The 22,226-nt window shown below is 40.0% G+C and overlaps 1 protein-coding gene across 1 annotated transcript; it reads left to right on the top strand.

Annotated features, from left to right (window-relative positions):
- Window positions 1-1,988: 1,988 nt before the first annotated feature.
- LOC149228071 (uncharacterized) lies at window positions 1,989-19,024 on the top strand. Its single transcript, XM_089375633.1, has 2 exons — window positions 1,989-2,293; window positions 18,565-19,024. The coding sequence occupies exons 1-2, from the start codon at window positions 2,093-2,095 to the stop codon at window positions 18,772-18,774; spliced, it is 411 nt and encodes a 136-aa protein (XP_089231759.1). The 5' UTR covers window positions 1,989-2,092; the 3' UTR covers window positions 18,775-19,024.
- The last annotated feature ends 3,202 nt before the right edge of the window (window positions 19,025-22,226 follow it).

The raw sequence follows: 22,226 nt of genomic DNA, 5'->3' as shown, positions 1-22,226 counted from the left end.
ACAATCAAAGTAATCAACATGGAACTAGGAACCGTAGAGACCATTGATGCCCGAAAATCCGCTACAACACCATCTTCATAGATAAAACTCCCTTTGTCACCCAAAACTGCACCCTCAATCTTTTGATTTTTTGTGGCTTGTTCCGAGCATGATTGTTTTTTAAAGGGAAGTTTGCAATCTTGAATTAAATGTCCATACTCATGGCACTACTGACAACGAAAAGGGAGCCCTTCATAATTAGGATCTTGAAACTTGACACATCCCTTGCCAATGTTCATCATTTCATGTAGCTTCTTTCTTGGGTCCATATTAACTAAGAACTTGGCCATAGATATGTCCTTTGACTCCTTAAAAGAGTGATATGCCTCTAGGAAGCAACCTAGGTTATTCCCCAAATTTGTGACGCTTTGGGGATTCCACATACCGATCGGAAAACCTGGAAAATGCACCCACATGGGGACAAAATCTAGCCTCTCCTTGCTAGCATTGAACGTCGATGACCAAAATTTGAAAATAACAGGAGTAGAATCAATGGACCAGACTTCTTTTGTAACCAATGCTGCAACAACGTGTGAGATTTGAAGATGATATGAAACCAACCCTTTGCCAACAAAAGTATCTATGGAGCCTTTGAAACACTCAAACAAACCTTATGGTCCCGCTACTCTACAAGGGTCTCCATACAAAACTTTCATCTGCAAGCATGACATACCAGTGATTTCTTAGCTAAGTCCACTACTTGAAACATCTCCACATCATCCCTAAGGCATAAATTGTATGGAGTCGAAAGAATTTCACGCTTTAAAACCCTGTGTTTCTTTTTCCTATCTAGAGTGTTTCCTTTATCATTGAAATCCAAGGGACTATGGTTTTCTAATTCCACCTTTAGAGTCATCGGGCTAGAACCATCATTAGTAGGGTTTAACCCCTCATGAAACTCTTGGAGTTCAGGAAGAATGACACCCACAAAAGGAAGAGGCACAACTTTTACAGGCACATTTGAATATGCTTTTGGTACCACTAGAAGAATAAACCATATAAAATCAAATCCCACTGCTAACAGATGGAAAATGCAGACTTGAATTTGGAAATCGCATCGAAAAAGACCGAGAAAACCCTAACAATCTAGCACCGGAAGAGGGTGGGACCAGAGGGGGGAAACCACCATCACAATCAGCATGAGTGAAAAACACGAGAGCAGTGAAATTGTTTACCTGAGTAACCACTATGGTGATATCTAGAAAACTAACAAATGGGGGCTAAGAAACCCCAATAGGCAAACGATCCTCTAACCAAGAGAAACCTTCAGAAAAAGGGATCTCCTTTTCAACATTCCCAATGAAAGAGTTGGTGCCCACCCCGTAGGGACCAAAACCACCCGAGCAGACAAAATAGGACCCCAAAATGGGGTTACTGAGTCCTAATTTACCAAACCCTGGTTAGCCATGTTCCCCACTCAAACTCTGCCAGATCAACACACCTCCAAACTCCTGTGAGTTAAAACTTGTGTGCTAACAAAAATCCCCAACAAAACAGAAAGATGAGATTGGACCAAGTAAAACCTTTAACTGCCGAGAGTAAAAACGCCTCTAAAAAGGTATAAAAAGTAACATATGACATGAACCCTGCCCCACCTCCTTGATAAAAATGAAAAATGCTTATGACAGTGACTCCTCCCTACACCACACATAGTCCAAGGGAAGGCATGCTACTCACAAATCCTTAAATCCTAAACGCCATCCATAATCACAGACCTTGAAACCCTAGCAAGTTTGAAGTTTAAATCCCCGATTCACCGTGTGTAACAAAAAAAACACATATAAATATCTAAAAATTATAATAGCCGTGGTTGAAATCGATTAGTACAAAGAGGGATATCGGTCTCATGATCGGTCTCATGATGATATAAATTAGAATGCAAAGTTCATATTAACGAAAAAGTTGGAAAATACACTGACGTGGATGCAAACATCAAGAAGCAAATATCAAGAACGGAAGGGAACATGATTTAGGAAAGCAGAGCGAGCAAATATAAATCCGAAGCGAGGGTGGGAGATTGCAGGGCAGGGTTTTCTTTTCAAAAGGGTATTTCATGGCGTTTTTGTACGAAAAGAGTGCGACATGGAGATGGATAGTGAGATCTTGCAGGGATTCAAAGCAGTTCTTTTATACCTTTGCTACTATATGTGGTGTCATCCCTGGTGTCGTCGGTTACGGCGTTATGCAGTTCACCAACAACAACAGTGAAAAAATCCAAGCCGACCTTCGCAAGAATGCATCAGAAGACTCTCTGGTACTTCCAATCTCTTAAGCAATATGAAATCTGATAAAGTCCCGTTCAACTTCAATCCCCTATGCTGTTCTTAGTCTACCCCTATCAAAAGATCAGTCTTTCTTCCTATAAATCATTTTGTTAGATATGATTCATGGATTTTTAAAAGGGATACCTTTCCATATCGGACATTCTTCTAACCCGTTACTGAAACAGCTAGCGGACTTAGATTAAGTTAACTATATTGATCAATATAACTCTAATAATTGGGAACAACCGCCTTCACCAGACAAACTGTATGTTGCTATGATCTAGGGTCTGAAATATATGATGATTATTGTAGATCAAGCATACAGCCATATATTATTAGACACATAAAGATCAGAAAAAGAGAGAACGTTTCCGGGCTGGTTTCTGGAAATGCTCCCGATAAGAGAAACACATTACGGACCCACCGGAAACTGTTTCTGGAATCCGTAGTGACCTCATGAACCACTGAACACATATACAATGATTCATAGCCTCAGTGAACTTGTTTGTGCTGCAGGTTATTACACATATCTAAATGACTGTGCACCGGTATTATGATATTTGGCCTATACCAGACATCTTCATTTATCCGAATGTGATGCCAATTACCTTTTTTTGCTTAGCAGCAACAAAGAATTTTATTACCGTTGGAACTGATGGTTGCATGTAAATCTTGAGAGCAACAACGCATGACCCATTCCTGGTCCGAGCACGATGTTCACTTTTTCCTTCTCTCTAGATTGAGAACCTACAGAAGTGAACCTACAGAAGTGAACTTAAAGTACATAGCTTCTTGTGCTGAGACAGAGCTACCTGCTTTTGTCATTTTATGTTCAGAAACACTCTGTTGTCAGACCAATCTCGAAAAGAGGCTGTCAATTGAGAGGGGATTTAGCTTCCCCGTGTCAGTCGATTTTTGAAGACAGCAAAGTGAGCTTGATTATGAGCGTTGAAATGATGCAATTCATTCTAGATGTAGGTTGCTTCTGGTTAGGGGATAGGGATGTCTGATACTTCATCATTAAACTGATCCATGTTTTGTAAATGATGCAAAACATAATGCCTACTTGCATGTGCAAGTGGTAACATAAAAACAACAATGAAACTCAAATTATGGGTAATAGAACCCTTAGATGTAACAGGTACTAATGAATTCCAAGTGCTGAGTCATCTTCTTTAAAATGCCTATGAAAATGTGTAGTAGCTCCTGCTCCTGTATCGGATAGAGACAAAGCACGACAATATAGGTTTTGTACATATAGTATGTGTACTATAAAGCAGCCCCACTCAAACAGAAACAGCTGAGGATATGCTGTGATCTAGGCTTCCTTTGAAATGATCACGGCACAACCTTGTATTGTTTTCAAAGTGTTATGAACATCCCAAACTTTCCATGGAAGTAAAAGAATCCTAAATGGTCGATGCCATTTGATGATCACCTGATGCCAACATTCCAGAAGCAATTGGGTTCATTATATGCTCCAACCCCTCATCATAACACTTGGGCGTTGTTAGCGGTGGGCAGGCATATTACGACTTTCCTTTGTGCCCCAAACCTCACATAATCAAAGATTTAGATACATGTCCAAGAACAGAAACCAGGTTCCCCCTTCCCCCCACAAAAAAAAAACCAAAAAACCAAAAACCCCCTTTAATTGGAATGTTCCACTACTAAAGCTTGCTCTAGCTCATGCAGTTACCAATGGACATCTGCTAAAATATACAGAGGCCAAACATTAGTGCAAGAACAGGGTGACATTATAGAACAAGCAAACTAATACATTAGTTGCAGTCAATGTCACTCACACAGATATAAGAATGCTAACCAACATATTGCCCCTTTATAAAGGGAGGACCACATCCCTGCCTGAAGGCTACAACATTAATCAGGGCATGGTACAAGAAAGTGCTAAGGTAACATCTAGAAGGTACAAGCCCCAAGGCAGCTAGGTCACAAGAGCCACATTTGACATACCCATGCAAGAGAGGAGCATGCCAACCAGAATCTGAGCTTTTAGGCCATTTCCATAAAAACACTCGAGTTAAATTCTGAACCTAGAGCCTGGCAATCAATTCCTAGCAGATTGTCACAGATCTAATGAATAAAAGCACAACTAGGTTTTTAACAAAATATCCAGGGGAAGCACAATTACACCACCAATCATAATCACATATGACACACATAGATTCTGCCCAATCAAATCAGTTCTTCATTAAATATCAATTAGAACCCTACTTGGACTCCCATCCTAGGATAACGGTCCAACTGGGAAAAAGACATGTATAACATACCCTGGATCTGATCCAGCTGATCAAGCCCTAGATCTGTCCTAGATCTGCTGGGCTGATTTGGATCTCCTATGTTGCACCCTTGCACCTGGCACAATTGAGTATCTCACTCCTTGAGTAAATCTCCTTCTCAATGTCTTGTGCCACCATATGGTATGTTTTTCTCCTCTGCTTAGCCTCTTTTATAACTTCTCATGAGGTAAATCCCTAACCCTAATCTCCAAAGTGATGGATGGCCAAGATTAGATTTCACCTCACTTGAGATCAACAGTTGAGATTAAAACATAACCACTAAAGTAAAAACTTTACTTTTCATGGGTTTTTTTTAGCTTGATCGCCAACATAATTAATTATGTGCTTTTCTTAAATTAGACGTAGTTTAAATTACAAAAGAAACTTACTCGATACTTGAGCAAGTATCCTAAAGGGACTTTGGGTGACTTTTGCATGCCTTGACACTTAGGCTTGTATACAAGTACCTGCCCTAGCTACAATCATCAACAGCTAGATGGTAGACCATAGTTCGACAAAGAAACAAACTCACCTATTATTTCCCTCTATTTGGATCTTGACTTTTCGAGAAATTCTTGAGGATTTGAGTCTGTATCCAGATCATGGTAACTCTAAAAATATGTTATCGCATTTTCATATTTTCCTTTGGGCCTATATTAATATAAACCTCACTACCCTGAGTCAAACCAGTGATTTTAAAAGAACAAGCCCAAATTTATTGCATGTTAATCTAGACTTTTCCAATAGTCTTAAGATTACAGTTGGTGTCAACTTTTCTTTTGTCCATAAACACATATTCCTTCAGTATACGTTGCTATAGTTTTGCATATTTTCTATTTCTTTAGTATGTTGCCTGTTTTTGTACTTTGGGGTGCAGATAAACATGTTCTTAATTTCTTCCATGGCCATGGAATTGATGGTAAACTGAAAGCATAAAGAAAGACTAGAAGGTAGACACGAAATACAAAGAAACATTGGAAAGGAGGGATCTCAGGGAGATGTAGAAAACCCCCTCAAATTTCTAGTGATCCACAGGTTTCCAACATAGGGTGTAAGGTCCTCGGGCGTGAGCGCGTTCGGGCACTGGGCGAGTCACCGTGCACGATGGGCGCGCGGGTGAACGACGGGCGCGCGGGCGCACGAAGTGGGCGCGGGCTGCACGACGGGCGGGCGAGGTCTGCACGACGGGCGGGCGCGGCGACATGGGCATGCGACGAAAGATGCGACGATACTTGGAGCGTTGCGACACTTAACGAAAATGTGTGGAACGATGGAAGGTTTATACCCTCAGTGCGTGGATGAACATATGGGCAAGGCTGACATATGGAGGGGCGCACACAAGGGTGTGATGTGACCGTTTTGGGGGTTAGCTGGAGAGCCACCGCCCACACCAAACATGCGCAAGGTTATGTATATATACTTGAGCGTTGGAGCTCATTTAGCATAAACGCACTTGCACTTGGAGCTCACACAAGGAAGAGAGGTAAAAGAGTGCGCAGATTTAAGAGGTAGTGCGCATACCTCATGCGCAAGTCTTGGAGGTGCACTTGGAGTGTCTCTTGAAGCCGGTTGTGGGTTGGGCAAGGTGTGCCCGGGTTAGTGTGGATGTGCAGATTTTGTGTAGGACTTGGCAAGGGTATCTAGGTGGCTCAGGTGAGCACCGCCTTTGTGCAAGAGGTGCACAAGATTGTAAAAGGCAAGGTTGCCTCTCTTTGTAAATTTGGTTAAGTGTGAGACTTGGTTTGGCCAAGACACACTTGTATATTGTAAACTGATATTCTTAATATATTGTCGGGCAGACTCACATTACGGGGAGTTGCCCCTCCCCTTTATACTGTTGCAATTGTTGATGTTCTTGTTATAATTGCTATGGATAATGAATGAGTATGGGCTTCATTAAGTATAAAGGATAATTGCATGTTTACTTGGTTGCGAAACACAAGCTAAGTAATGTTAAAGTGAAAGTAGGCGTAGTCCATGAATGTTAGTATTGGTGAAAAGAAAACATTCGGTGGTGCCGCACCTTGCTACAAGCGGTTGGAAGACTACCGCAGGTGTAGGGGCGTGACAGGTGGTATCAGAGCAGGCTGATTCAGGATTGGAGAAGCTTGACAGTTGATGACAGTGGAAAGGGTACTTGCAGGTGAAGGAAGCCGTTTCACACAAGTGGAACAAGGGTTGGTTGCAGGTAACTCGGTGAACCTGTTGGATGGTCGAGACTAGATCGCAAAGGAAGAAGAAGCTGTTAGAGATGGCAGCTGGGTCTCATGTTGGGTCTAGCCATGAAACCGAGACTTTATCACTTATGGAGAAGATGCTGTTAAGAATGGAAGCCATGGAGTCTTCCTGGGATACGAAGGTGGATTTGCTCACTAAGGAGCAAGAGGCCAACTCGAAGCTGAGGGAAGAATTTGATGAGCTCCGGACACAGCATGAGTACACTGATCTTATGTGTACACAACTTGAAATAAGGGTCAAGGAGGTTGAAGAAGCAAGGGATCAGGGTCTTGCAGAGATCGTGAACTTGAAGAAATCTCTTGACAAAGCCAACAAATTTCTTGATGAAGCCAAGGATGAGATCGCGGTGTTGAAGAAGGCCATGAGGCATAACTCAGGTGGAGGAGTGCCTCATGTGAAGGTCAAGGAACCAGAATCTTATGATGGCACAAGGAATGCAAAAACTCTTGGCAACTTTTTATGGGACATGGAGCAGTACTTGGAACGGTTGAGTCTATCTGATGGTGAGACACAAGTCAAGGTGGCTGCTCAGTGCTTAACAAAGGATGCTAAGATGTGGTGGCGAAGGAGGGTGGACCAAATTGTCAATGGCAGTGCTGATGACATCACTTCGTGGGATGACATGAAGAAAGCTTTGTAGACCCATTTCAGTCCTCAGGATGAAACGTGGGAAGCAAGGACGAAGATTAAGTACATAAAGCAGACCGGGAGCCTACAAGCATACCAACGATAGTTTGCAAGTGCAGCTCTGGAACTTCCTGACATGGCGGAGAGGGACAAGGTGAACTTCATTATTGGGTTGAAGCCTTGGGCACGCAATGAAGTGAAGAGGTAGAAGATTAGGACACTTGAGGAGGCTTTTGCTGCGGTTGATAGGTTGGTGGATCATTATGATGAGACTTATGATGAGAAAAAGAAGTCCGACAAGCCGAAAGAAAAGAAGAAGGATGATGCTTCGAGATCGGATGATGGTTCGAAGACGAAGAAACCTTTGAAATGTTGGATATGTGTAGGACCACACATGGTGAAGAATTGTCCCTCTAAACTAAAGGTGGCCGCTATTGCACAGTCTGATGAAAAGAACGAAGATGCTTCTGTGGGGATGATGCAGATACTTGGTGCTTCTGCCACTACGGAGGTGGCCTCTAGGAGGGATCCTGAAAGGAACAAGTTGGAGTATGTTCGAATGAAGGTTGGAGGTGCTGATGTGCTCACTATGGTGGATAGTGGGGCTTCTCACAACTTCATGGGTGAAGATACTGCGAGAAGAATTGGGCTGAAATTTGTACCAGCAAAGGCACAAATGAAGACAGTGAATTCTCCTCCTATTGAGAGTCTTGGTATAGCTGAAAGGGTGGACACTACACTTGGTGAATGGACCGGGAAGGTGGACTTCACTATAGTGCGGATTGATGACTATGAGGCTGTATTAGGGATGGAGTTTATGAAACAATTTGATGCTATGATTGTTCCACATTTGAAGAAGCTCTACATTTATGATGGAAGGGAAGATGTACCCATTGGTGTGCCAACCATTGGTGTGACAAGACCTGATTGTAAATTGGGAGTGATGCAAATGGAGGATAAGGAGAAGGTGAACAAGCGGTTGTCTAATGTTGAGACAAAGCTTGTGGAGCAGTGATTGGTCATCAAGACACTTTCGGATAACATCTTGGATTTGACAAGAAGGCTAGAGTTGGTGGAGGATGATGATGATGATGATGATGAGGTATATGTGAGGCCGGATGTCCAAAGGGAAGACCGGGTTGCTTATCTACAAAGGATGGAGACCGAGGATCCTGATAGGTGGATCGAATTGATTAGTGAGGGAGAGCCTTCAGGCTCTACTCCCTCTACATCTTCTTAGATGGATGAGAAGATGGGGCTCATTGTTAGCTGCTCATGGCAGTGAGTCCTTAAACATGTTTGAGCAGGTATGATTGATGATGCAGGGATGGCTTGGCATCAAGCATCATGACATGTTGCAGATGAGATGGATGGAGTTTCCATGGACCTGAGCATGGATTATGGAGATAGATTCTTGATGAGTCAAGGATGTGACAGATGTTTGAGGAACAACTGATGATGGCATGAGGATGTTCACTCTCATGGATTGAGCGTGATGGTTGGATTAGCTACCCAACTAGTTCAGACATGGGGTCTGGAAGTGTACAGAGATATGTTAGCATTGTGCTGGAGTATCATGGCAGAGGTTCACATGGGGACACATGATGAGGACAACATGAGATGTTGCAATGGAGATTGTGACATGGGGTCGGTAATCATGGATCGAGATGACATCTGATGGAGAGCATACCGTTGAGGTGCATACCTTGGTATGGTGAGCTTGGTGGCAGTTGGTCACTAAGTCGAGGCATGATGGAGATGAGGCTCTACATATGTTGTAGGGATGTTTGCCTTATGTGGAGAAGTTAACATCATGGATGATGATGATCTTGGTGGATGGCTACCGGGATGGTATGTTGTCGAGGACGACAACGATTTCAGGTGGAGGAGGATGTAAGGTCCTCGGGCGTGAGCGTGTTCGGGCACCGGGCGAGTCACCGTGCACGATGGGCGCGCGGGTGAACGACGGGCAGGCGAGCGGGCGCGCGGGCGCACGAAGTGGGCGCGGGCTGCACGACGGGCAGGTGAGGTCTGCACGACGGGCGGGCACAGCGACATGGGCATGCGACGATACTTGAAGCGTTGCGACACTTAACGAAAATGCGTGGAACGATGGAAGGTTTATACCCTCAGTGCGTGGATGAACATATGGGCAAGGCCGACATATGGAGGGGCGCACACAAGGGTGTGATGTGACTGTTTTGGGGGTCGGCTGGAGAGCCACCGCCCACACCAAACATGCGCAAGGTTATGTATATATACTTGAGCGTTGGAGCTCATTTAGCATAAACACACTTGCACTTGGAGCTCACACAAGGAAGAGAAGTAAAAGAGTGCGCAGATTTAAGAGGCAGTGTGCATACCTCATGCGCAAGTCTTGGAGGTGCACTTGGAGTGTCTCTTGAAGCCGGTTGTGGGTTGGGCAAGGTGTGCCCGGGTTAGTGCGGATGTGCAGATTTTGTGTAGGACTTGGCAAGGGTATCTAGGTGGCTCGGGTGAGCACCGCCCTTTGTGCAAGAGGTGCACAAGATTGTAAAAGGCAAGGTTGCCTCTCTTTGTAAATTTGGTTAAGTGTGAGACTTGGTTTGGCCAAGACACACTTGTATATTGTAAACTGATATTCTTAATATATTGTCGGGCAGACTCACATTACGGGGAGTTGCCCCTCCCCTTTATACTGTTGCAATTGTTGATGTTCTTGTTATAATTGCTATGGATAATGAATGAGTATGGGCTTCATTAAGTATAAAGGATAATTGCATGTTTACTTGGTTGCGAAACACAAGCTAAGTAATGTTAAAGTGAAAGTAGGCGTAGTCCATGAATGTTAGTATTGGTGAAAAAAAAACATTCGGTGGTGCCGCACCTTGCTACAAGCGGTTGGAAGACTACCGCAAGTGTAGGGGCGTGACATAGTGGATCCTACTCCAAATATTAAATATATTAAAAAAATACAAAAATATATAATTTTTTAATGTGTAATTAATCTCACATTTATACATTCAAAGCAACAATTTACAACATCCATGATTCAATGGGCATCTACACAATTTAGATACAATGATGCATCCTATTAATTACTGCCATCACCATTTAAATAGTAAATGGTCAAGATTATCATATCAGAAAATAAATAAATGGAAGAAGTTTCAAGCCATTAGTCATGCTAAATCAGCCTCTACTTGGTCATCTGCATTTATATGCCATGGGATTGTGAAGGCAGTTGGTCCCTAGTTTGACTCTAACTGTAACTCTAACTTTTCCAGCCAAAGAAATAAAAAAAGATGGATGCTTCTCCATATTTTACGTAAATAATGCTTGTTGGGCTTGAACTTCCCTTAGAATATGATAGGAAATCCTTTCTGTCCATACATTACTGCCTCTAAATGTTTGCTGTTCACAAAAAACCAACTTAAATATTCTTAATGTACTCTAACTATTAAAGTTATGGTTTGAGAGGGTTATATAGAGAAGGGAAAAGCAAGGTGAGGGTGATGGGGCGTTCACATTGCTTTAAAGAAAAAATGTGCTCTTGTAGGGTGTCCAATGTACCCCCAAGTATCAGGAATGCCCCATTTCTGAAGGAAGTCCCCAAATATCAGGGCATACAAGGGACAGTAGAAGACATTCCCATGGAGTTCCCAAGCTTGGGGAGCATAGGGACATGTCCATGTGGAACACTGACATTCACAAATGATAGCGTTTTAACAACTAAGAAGACTTAATATACTTGGAAACATTTATTTCATAAAGAGATATATATTCATGTCAATAGAATCCAAAGACCTTGCATATGTATAATTTTTTGCCTCATTTCTTATAGAAATTTGGATATAATGATAATTTGTTGAAGTTGTAACTGTTAACACCAAAACACCTAACCTTGATTGGCCTTCCTTTCAAATTGTTATTTGCCAAGCAAGCTTGTGTCAAGCCGTTCATTAAGAGGAGTATTTAGTTATTGAAGGCACCTTACATTTGCTATGAGCCAAATTGTTCTGGACAACAGCAGGTGTACTACAACCAAGTCATTGCAGTATAATAACAGCAGCAGATTGAGCTAGAAATATTAGCAGCATTAGATTCAGCAGTAATGACATTAATTTGAGTAAACAAATGTTGGAGAACCAAACAATGAGTTAGCTCCAATTAAGTATTGATTGCAATTTTGTATTATGTAAACTTTATGTTAATATTAGTATGGAATGTGACCAAATATGTTAATTTGAGGTTAGGTGCTTAAATCACCATAGCTATATGAGGGTGCTATTCAACATTTATTATTCTCTCCACATGCATATATCAATCCTCTCATGTATGTATCCATATAAACCGACAGAATATTGGGGCATTGGTACTAGGTCCCCAGTTCATGTTAACTTGAGCCCTTGGGTCATGTGTTGCTGCTTTCATGATCACATTTCCAATTTCAATTGAGACATGGAAATCCTTATCAGTGATAGGGCTGGTTCTTTACACTTTGACAGTCTTTAACACATCTTCATCTGACACGAGTAATTGAGTGTCTTTTCCTTTCTATATTTTGATCTTGGTGGAGTACTCTTTCTTGATGTCTGATATCTCTTCCTTCTTCTACCTGTGTCTTTGCTCTCTTGTAGTGCTTGTAGGGCTGCTTCATCAGTTGCTTCCAAGCTTCATAATCTTCAGGTTCACCACTAAAGTGTTTCCTTGTGTATTCGATACAAATATCTTTTTCCTTGTCATATCAATCAGGGTGGGCTCTTTTAGCTATCAATGCTTCTTTGTTGACACAAGGAATAGTCTCTGCTTATCATGTTTTTTTTTGGATGTAGTTCATGGGCTCCGAAGATCGGTTACTGCTATGTTCACGGAAACATTGTTCCGGGCAGATCCACCTGAAGGGATCACCTTCCGTCAGTTCATTAATGGAGCCTAACCCCGAGAGCATTGAGGAGAATTGACCTTGTGACCCCTTAATAGCAAGGTGCTTTAACAACAGGAACTTGACCAATTGAGCTAACCCTCGGGGCTCTTTGCTTATCATGTTACACATTCTGAATCTTTCCTTCATGATGGGACAGTTTCCAGTATCATGTGTGCTAGGGCCGCAAACAATGCCCCTTGATAGAGTTACAGAAGAAACACTTGGTAAATTGCTTACCACAAGGTTGAGTTGTGGATGCTGATTCTCAACTTGATATATTGCTTCTCAAACCTGTTCTTCACCTTACGATCATTGATTGTATGAACTCTCCTAGGGCTTTCCACATACCATTTTGGGTTAAGTGCATAGTCTGTTATGTGTAAAGATGTGTTCATGTGGTCTTGCACGCTTGATGATGGGTTGAATTTGCTTTCTATTGAGAGAAAATAGTTACATATCTAGTATCAGTGGTCTTGAGGAATTCCTTGTGTGAACCTTGTACATGGCTAAGGAGGTGTGGCCATTGATGGTTGCAAATAAGTATATGTCTATCTCTAGCAGCTGTCACCTAGTCCCGATACCCACAAAAGTTTGCTAATGTTAAGGTCATTGTTGAGTGCACACACATAAGGAGTCCAATACATATGTCTGTATCTGCTCTAAAGTCGTAATTCAACAGATCTACAAACTCTTGTTTCATTTGTGTCACAACTTGCATGATGTTGCATAACATTGTTGGCCCTGTCATCTGCTATATTATCATGAAGAAGCTTAATTTGGAAATGCTTTCCAGAACAATCAGTGGTTTTAAGAGTGGACTTGTTATAGATGACACTATGATGTTGATGAGTGGGCACTTGCTAATGCTGGCCCACCTATCCATAACAATAGAGAAACCTTCCCTTTCCCATGTCTATCTCAATTTCTCTTTTTGCATGTTAATATTTGATGCTTGCCTTTTTAAATTGTTGTTTTTAGCTTATGTCCACTAAGGAGCACTTGTTAGGTACTATTGCTGTAATTGTTCAAGCCATTTCCTTATAATGAGATTGAGTAACATGGGAAGGAATTCCGCTGGAAAAAAGGAATTTGCTCCTTTCGCATATTAATATTTGATACTTGCCTTTTTAAATTGTTTTTTTTTTTTAACTTATGTCCACTAGGGAGCACTTGTGAGGTACTATTGCTGTAATTGATCAAGCCATTTCCTTTAATGACATCGAGTAACATGGGAAGGAATTACATTGGGAAAAAGGAATTTTCCAATGACATCATTTGTGTCATCTCATTGGTGAATATTATACGTCCTTGTTACTGTAGCACCACATCCTTGTTACTTTAGCACTATTGGGCAAGAATGACATGTAGTAGTCCCAACAATAGATGGTGGATCAATAAGTGTGGATGGGTCAGCATTGACGTCTTTTCATTGGGAACTTGTTCCCACATTATATTCAGGTTAGAAGGTGACATGTATGCTAGAAAAGTTCCTTGTGCATCTTCTGTCATTTGCAACCCCAAAAAAATTGAATTTTTGAACTACAGTTAGCTTTAGACATGCATTAACACCTTTCTTTGGAATCCCCAAAAGACTTTGCCTAACCCTGGTATAACTGTGAACCCAACAATGGATCTTGGAGGCATAAGTGTAGATAGGCCAGAATTTATATTTTTTCTTTGGGAACATGTTCCCACTTTATATTTGGGTTGGGAGGTGAAATGTATACTAGAAGAGTCCCTTGTGCATCTGCTGTCATTTGCATCCCCAAAAGTTTGAATTTTTGAACAACAGTTAGCTTTAGACATACATTAACACTTTTGTTTGGAATTCCCAAAAGATGTTACCTAACCATAGTATAACTGTGAACCCAAGGATGGCCGCAAATATTGCATGAGCCACCCCTAGTCTTTCCTTCTTTTGGCTTGTTTGGTCTCATATAGGAGAAGGGGTTTGCTAAGGATTGAATGACTTGTTAGCATATGGTGCAATACCTTTGGTGGGTTAGAATTAGCTACAAATCTTGATTCACTCTTTGGCATTTGCTGAATTTTTGCCCTGCTTTTCTATGTTTCACCAACATTTTCATCGCCTTCTGCTTCAAAATCAGTCATTGTCAGTGCAATTGTAGCTAGTGTTGTTGGAGTGACTCATAATGGGTGTAGGTGTTGTATTTGTTTAGTCTTGTAATGTAGTTATTGTAATTGAATGCAGCCTTTTTAATGCTGTAGGGTTTTTACTCTTACAAGTTTTGAAGTTTAGATTTTAACCCTAATCTGAAATTTCAAATTCTACTCACTAATAACTTTAAAATCCATGACCTTTGATTGAAGTTTGAACAATGAAATATGAAATAGGGCGACAGATGAAGGTGTTCCCGTACCTCAAACTATAGTTTCAGCTCCTGCAAATGGGAAATGCACACCCAACAGCTTAATCTTCATTGCCCAATAATAGTGTCTAATAACAGGGTTTCATTGCCCAATAACGTCTTCAGCACCTAATGTTTTTGGATCTTTTGCAACAAATGGTCACAATGGTAATAGGATGAGCTCTTGTGGCTCACATGGTTCACTCAGGTCACGTCTCCATGCCCAACTGTCAACTTCTTAGTAGTAAAGGAGGATTCTCATGGGAGGTAGCATAAGGAAAGTTGGGAGGGGCAGTAGAGGAGAAATCATGGATGGTGCCAAAGAAAATGGGAGTGTAAAAAAACATCGACATTATCAATAGGTCAAAGTGGATGTGAGAGTGTTGGTTTTTAGGAGGGACCATTTCATCTCCATGCCCAACTGTCAACTTCTTAGTAGTAAAGGAGGATTCTCATGGGAGGTAGCATAAGGAAAGTTGGGAGGGGCAGTAGAGGAGAAATCATGGATGGTGCCAAAGAAAATGGGAGTGTAAAAAAACATCGACATTATCAATAGGTCAAAGTGGATGTGAGAGTGTTGGTTTTTAGGAGGGACCATTTCATTTTTTGAAGGGGTTGTTCCCTTATGCATTCCCACCCTAGACTACCATTGCCATATAGGTGATTATATAGCAATTGTTTGTAGTTTTAGTGATTTCTCTTATCTCAGGGCATCCATTGGTAGAGAGCAATTCCTTACACTCCATAGTGAAAGGGAGTAGCAAACCAAAAGATTAAGGTTATCATGGAGATGGCTTGCTACAGGCTTCACTCCAAGAAAATGAATTTTTCATTTTGGGGAGAGGTGGTTGTTTGTGCAATCCGTATCATCAAATTGAACACTTAATTGTACTATCATAGAGGGATGAATTCTTATAAAAAGTGGTATGGCAGCAAACCTTCTATTTTACATTTCTATAATTATTAGATTTAGTGCATGAGTGGTATGGCAGCAAACCTTCTATTTTACATTTCTATAATTATTAGATTTAGTGCATGAGCCCATGCTCCAAGTGAAAGGTGAAACAATCAGCTTCTCTAAACTCTTTTTATAGTCTAGTTGGTTACAGTGAAACTCTTTAGGGAAATTGCCTTTATGATCTCACCAGTCACAATGTGGTTGAATATAGAGAAGTTGTTTTTAATGAGGTTTCCACTAATGGCTCACTAGGATCTCTCCCATTACTTCTTTCAGAAGATTCTTCAGTTGGATCCCACCAAGCTTTTTCTAATCATAGATGCTTCCTCTCATGTTTTAATGGACCCTTCTTCACATGTTGGTTTTCTCTCTACTTCTATGAGTAATCTCCTCAATTACTCTTACAATGTTTGGTCAGAGTTCTATCATTGATGTGTTTCCTATTAATGACTCAGCGAGTTTTCCTGTTGTAGGTGTTGCTTCACCTTTTTAAGATACTCTTGTTAGTGGCTCATCTAGTCATCATGTTGCAAAGGAGGATGCTCTTGTCAATGGCTTATGTAGTGCTCATGTGGTAGACGCTCTTTATAGTTTGACTCCATTTTGTTGATTTTTCAAGTGCTAATAGAGTCTAGACAAGCACAATTTTCTGAAACTGATAATTACTTCCTCTGATTACTTTAACATATTTAGAACATCATAAAGCAATTATACTTCAGAAAATTCAACCATAAATGCAATAATGATAGTAGGATCATAAAGAGACAGTTAATCACAAGAGACACAATTTTTTACCCTGGGAAAACCCTAACTAGGGAAAAACCAAGCAGCCTTTTCTTAGGAGAAATTGTTCAATTCAACAAATGTACAGTCTGATTCTTTTAGTCAAACTTGGTCAAACAAGACCAACAAATCAACACATGTCAAACTATTTGGCTTAGTCTTAAATTTTTATTCAGATTCTAGAATAATGAATGATAAATTGAAAACAATGTTGATTCTAGAATGGTGAATGATGAATTTAAAACAATGTAGATTATAAAATGATGATTCATGAATTTAAGTCAATTTGTACAATATTTTACTATTTGTAATTCATTGAATCATTTATGATGTATGCAACAATGTATTTCATTATTGAATTTGAATCTATGTTGTAGGAAACATAGGGCAAGGGGGCGTTTCCGTACGGAAACGAGTATGAAACGCTGAAACGTGTGTGGTACGGCCCTGAAACGCATTTCAGGCTGTACTGCCACGTTTCACGAAATTGAAACGTGGCCAGTACGGCCTGAAACGCGTTTCAGGGCCGTACGACTCATGTTTCAGCTTTTTATTCGTGTTGTTGTTGTTGTTGGCTTTTTTTTTTGTTTAATTTGTTTTTTAATTTATTTTTAGGTTATCCTAGTGACTTCAAGTTGCTTCTAGATGCCCGTCTAAAGTTATAAAAGTGAACTTTTGCCCTAGTGTTGATATGCAGTTCATGGTAATGTGAAATTGTTAAATTCTTAAAGTAAAAGTGATATTCTCCTTTATTTTTCATTTTCATCCTTTTACTTAAATTTTTAACATTACCATGAAATGACTCAGGATGTTTGAGAGTGGTTTTGCCCTCATTGGATTTCATATGGAGAAACTAGAATTTTAAATTTCACTCAAAATCCAGCAGACTTATCTGTTTTTCAGGATTTCAGGATTGGGGGGATTGCAATGTTTCCATTGGATTTTATCATGTACTAGGGTATGGAACTTGTATTTAATCAAGAGAACCAAGCCAGCTATGCAGGGGAGACTCCAATAATGAAGTGCATGTAGGGTACTAGGGTATGAAACTTGTATTTAATCAAGAGCACTAAGGTCGTTCGACTATGTAGGAGGAGACTCCCAATCAAGCACGAGACAAGAAATTAGAAATTTCTCGTGGCTGATTTTGGATATTTCTATTTTCACTATGTGATCATTCATGAGTAAATGTGATGTAAATTTAGAGACTTATAGTTTATGCATTGACAATTGACAATTTTATCATAATGTAATAAATTAGAATGTATCATATATGCTTTATGATTGCACATATTTCTTAAATGTCCTAATATATATATATATATATATTCGCGTTTCCCGTTTCCAAAATTTGGCGAGGTCGCGTTTCGTATCGGTTCCCGTTTCGGAAACTTGTACCCGTTTCCCCGTTTCGTGCAACCTAGATTTGAATCTCTTTCTTTCTTACACACACACCTCTACGCCCCCTTGCCCCCTTGAATTTCACTAAAATTTGGGGGTCTCCCACATGTTCCCGTTGTGCATCTCCTTGTTCTTGTCCCCCCCTGTCCCGGAAACATGGTGAAACATTGATATTAATCAGGTGACAATGTATAAAGTTTAGTGTATTATTAGTTTTGTTTTAATATATAAGTAGGAAGGGTTACAGTTTGTGTCGCTGATTTATGTTATCATGTTAACAGGAGTATCTATCATGTTATGTATTTACAGTCTTATATTCATCTTGCATTTTCATTTTGTAATAACATTATGACATAATTCATGTTAAAGCTGGGAAATTATCAATTTGAGCCATGTCAGATTTTGTGGTTCCATTAGAAATCAATCGTTTGATGTATTTCTATTTAAATTCTTGATTCTACTTCGAATCTTTTGTTATGAGGCGCATTCTTTGTAGAAGATTCATTGTTATTTATTTTCTGATTTGCTGGATTGCTTGTAATATCTGCATGTAATGCTTACTAACATTTCTATGTTTGAATGGTTGGTTTACTGTTGATGAAAATCTAGGTACATGAAAAATTTAGGCTTGAGTTTTAAGATCTGAACTCATGGGTTTTCTTTTGGTTTGCTCAATCAGATGATGGGCAAAGTCAACAAGGAAAGACTTGCAGAATTTCTTGGTGAGCTGCAAAGGAAGGAGAACACAGAAGACAGATATGTGGCTGCTTTACGAGGAGAGACATTAACTCGTAATCCATATGTGAGAATTCAGCCTGTGCCCAAACAAAAGCCAAAAAACTCGGAAGTGAAAACAGAAATTGACGGTCAAACAAAATCTGTATCATAAATATCAGTTTTCTATTTATAAATGTATTCCTCTTCATAGTTTGTAAGAATTAACATAGGAAATGATCTTCTGATTAGTACTTAAAAAGGAACGGCTTCTCAATGTCACAACCGGATCCACTTTCAAATTCCTTGATAAACAAGTTAAAGGTTATTTTTTCAATCTGTGCGAAAATTTGACAATTTGGTATTATAAAATAAAACAATATTGCTCTAACCTGATGTATGGAATCTGTTTAAGCTTTCTTTCATCTTCAGCTTAAAGTCGAATGTGATGTTTCAACAAATTGACATGCTTTATCCATTTAGTTGTAATGTATTTGGGCATTCTCTTAATGGAAGATACATTTCCTCCATAACTACTGCTCTCTTGTTCTGTGTTAAGGTAATCATTGTTTGCATGCGATAAATATATATTTTTTTAAACAAAAATGAGTACTGGATTTCATTAAATCCGTGCCCAGTCATGGCAAATACCAGGGTGAATTACATGAGCAGCTTTTTCAAAAGCATCTGGAATGACATTTTGCTTCTGATAACCCAATCCCAACTATCAGCAAAAAATTCCCCATCCTACTGATACTCCTATTTGCCAGGTTTGTGTAAATTCGACAAAATTGATACAGAAAACATATACATTTGAAACCAGTTATATTAAACGCAGCAAAATAGATTAATCTTCCTGGTCCGGGGGCCTGTTGAGGTTGATGCCGCAGGATGGCTCTGGAGAAGCTCTGACCAGAGGAGTCACCTGTAGCTGGAGGCCCATAATAATGCTTCTGAGGCATCTATCTCGTCTTCTAATCGAGATACTTTTTGTTGCAGAGCCATAACTGCATCAATCTGGTTGCACTCAGCCACCTGCTGTTGATACATCTTTACATTTAGATCATAAATTTCCAAATTAATAGCTTCATGCTCCCTCCGGTAGTGATCACATACAGTAGAGGCCAAAGAGAGCTTTCTGCTAAGGGAGGCCTCACATGACACCACACAGAAGCGACTGATGGGGGAATTGTAGCTTATAGACGCAGGACGCAAGAAGGCGTTGCGACCCACTACCTGGAAAACCACCAGGATGAGGACAGGGATGGAGCTTTCTTTCACTGTTAGTTGACCTCAATGGACAAATAATTAGGAGGCTTATCTTCGAACCTGAGAGGCCAAAGCGCCACAGAACCTAGCTGCAATGATGTTGTGCTCCCACCAGGTTTACCTGACAGAGGAGAGCCTCCAGCCAGGCACGAAGCTCATTGCAGAGCTTCCAAAGATGCCAATGTCCAGACACCACCCTGATGATAGGGGAGAACCACACTGAATTCCACCAAGAAATCCCAGGTATAGACCAGCACCACTCAGAATGTGCAATCGAACCAGGATTCCCATAGCTAGATTTATTCTCCTCGTCCCATTGAAACTGCAGCCAGGCCATCATCTCAAAATAATTGCTGTGCCTGGTCAGAGAAATCATTGTTAAACGATCCAAGGAGGAAAACCCAGAACTGTTTTGATAATCAAGATGGCTCAGGGGACTATTCAGCACAGGTGAAATAAAAGTTCACACGCTTGCTTGGAGCGAGCTGCCAGGGAAAGCCACACAAGACTGACAAAAGATCATCATTACAGGGACAGGGGGGATATCCAAAGCCATATTATATGCACAATCAAAACTATAGGGGAAAGCAAAATGGGGGTGGGGATACGTGGGCTCAAAGGGAAAGAGCAAAGAAGGGGGAGTCATAAAGGTTACAATCATAGAAATCATTAGGGAATTAAAACCTTGCCAATAACACCATTAATTTCAGTTTGTCCCTCAGGCATAAGTCAGGCTCTTTTGGCTTGAGAATCAGCCTCGGAGTTAAGGTTTTGAAGAATGTTAATAAAGGAAGAATTGGAGAATGAGAGGAGGATTCAGTTTATTCAATGAAATAAGAGATTGAGGGTGTTGTCTTTGGGGGGAGAGCCAGTGTGTAAATAATGAATTATTAAGAAAGAATCTCCCAGAATAATTATGTCTTTGATGCCACGATCTCGAGCAAGAGAGAGACCCAGGAATAGCCCATACATCTCGGTTTCATTGTTGGACTTTTGCCCAAGACTCCAAGAGTATTTTTCCACAATATTTCCTTTGGAATTTATTAATATCCTTCCCCCTCCTGTAACCCCTGTTTGCATGCGATATTAATTGTTGGAATATTAATGTAATTTCAGCCATGCTTGCACTGTTTCTTAGGAAATGGATGAATATTACTTTCAATCGTGAAAGTGGACTGCCCATGGTTATAGTTCAATTGTTATAATGTGATATTGTATGCAGAACAAAATGGACATATAGATTTGAGAGGCTGTCTTGTCTGATGCTCCTTGATATCAGGATTTTCTTAATTTCAATTGCAAAGAATCTGCACTAATTTTGAGATATTGTTTTGGCTGCTTCAAATATTCTCTTTTATTTCTGCTTATTGGTAGAATTTCAAAATTAGTTACAATTCTTTCATGTGGAAAATGTTTGTTGTTCTTGGCACATTATCTCTCTTTAAAGTTTCAATTTCAAATTATGAAGGGATCACTGGAACTTTGAGCTTTTTACTTATTTTTGGATTGTAAGGTTGGGATTACACGTGAGAAATACTTGAAAAATTTGTGGGTGAAAAGTTTGGAAGAAGATGAATTCAAAGACTCATAAGTTAATTCCCACCAACTTTTTTTTCTCATTAAGGTTTATTCAGCGTCATAAATTTCATATTCATAGTATAGAGCAGGTATCATCATCTAATGCTTAAAAATTCCAAATTTCTTCATCCCTATGGTTCTTTGTAGAGTCTATACTATTTCCATACAACTGTAACTGATAGCTTATACAAAATTTTGCGAAAAAAAAGTCTATAAGAGAAGCTCTTATAACTAAGAAGTTATTTGAGAGGTGCCTCTGCACCACCATGACTCTCAGGCCTTATCATCTATCACATCTGTGATAGGGCTAATGTGATGCAGAGGATGATAAATTGAAAATTCCATATCTGGAGATAGAGAGGAAAACAACGAACTGCTGTTTCAATTCCTTCATCTCCAGTTCATTACAGCGGAACTATGAGTGGCTTGCATCTCCTCATAAACCATTAGTGCCTAAAGCCTCCTGGAGAAATATGGGGGGTTGTCGTTGAGCAGAGTATTAAGAAAAATGCAGTTTTACATTTTATCTAATACTACTACCCTTAAATATTAAGAAAAATGTAATTATGTAATTATTACATTTTATCTAATATGTCTGGATTTGTTTGGATGAAAAATGCAGTTTTACATTTTATCTAATACTACTACCCTTAAATATTAAGAAAAATGTAATTATGTAATTATTACATTTTATCTAATATGTCTGGATTTGTTTGGATTTGTCCGATAGGAGGTGGGGTAAATATTAAGAAAAATGTAATTATCACATTTTATCTAATA

The sequence above is a fragment of the Pinus tabuliformis genome, chromosome J (genome assembly GCF_031772625.1).
Source record: "Pinus tabuliformis cultivar Carrire ecotype Pingquan chromosome J, CPIR1, whole genome shotgun sequence".
Classification (NCBI taxonomy): domain Eukaryota; kingdom Viridiplantae; phylum Streptophyta; class Pinopsida; order Pinales; family Pinaceae; genus Pinus; species Pinus tabuliformis.
This window is presented reverse-complemented; position numbering and strand designations above follow the sequence as displayed.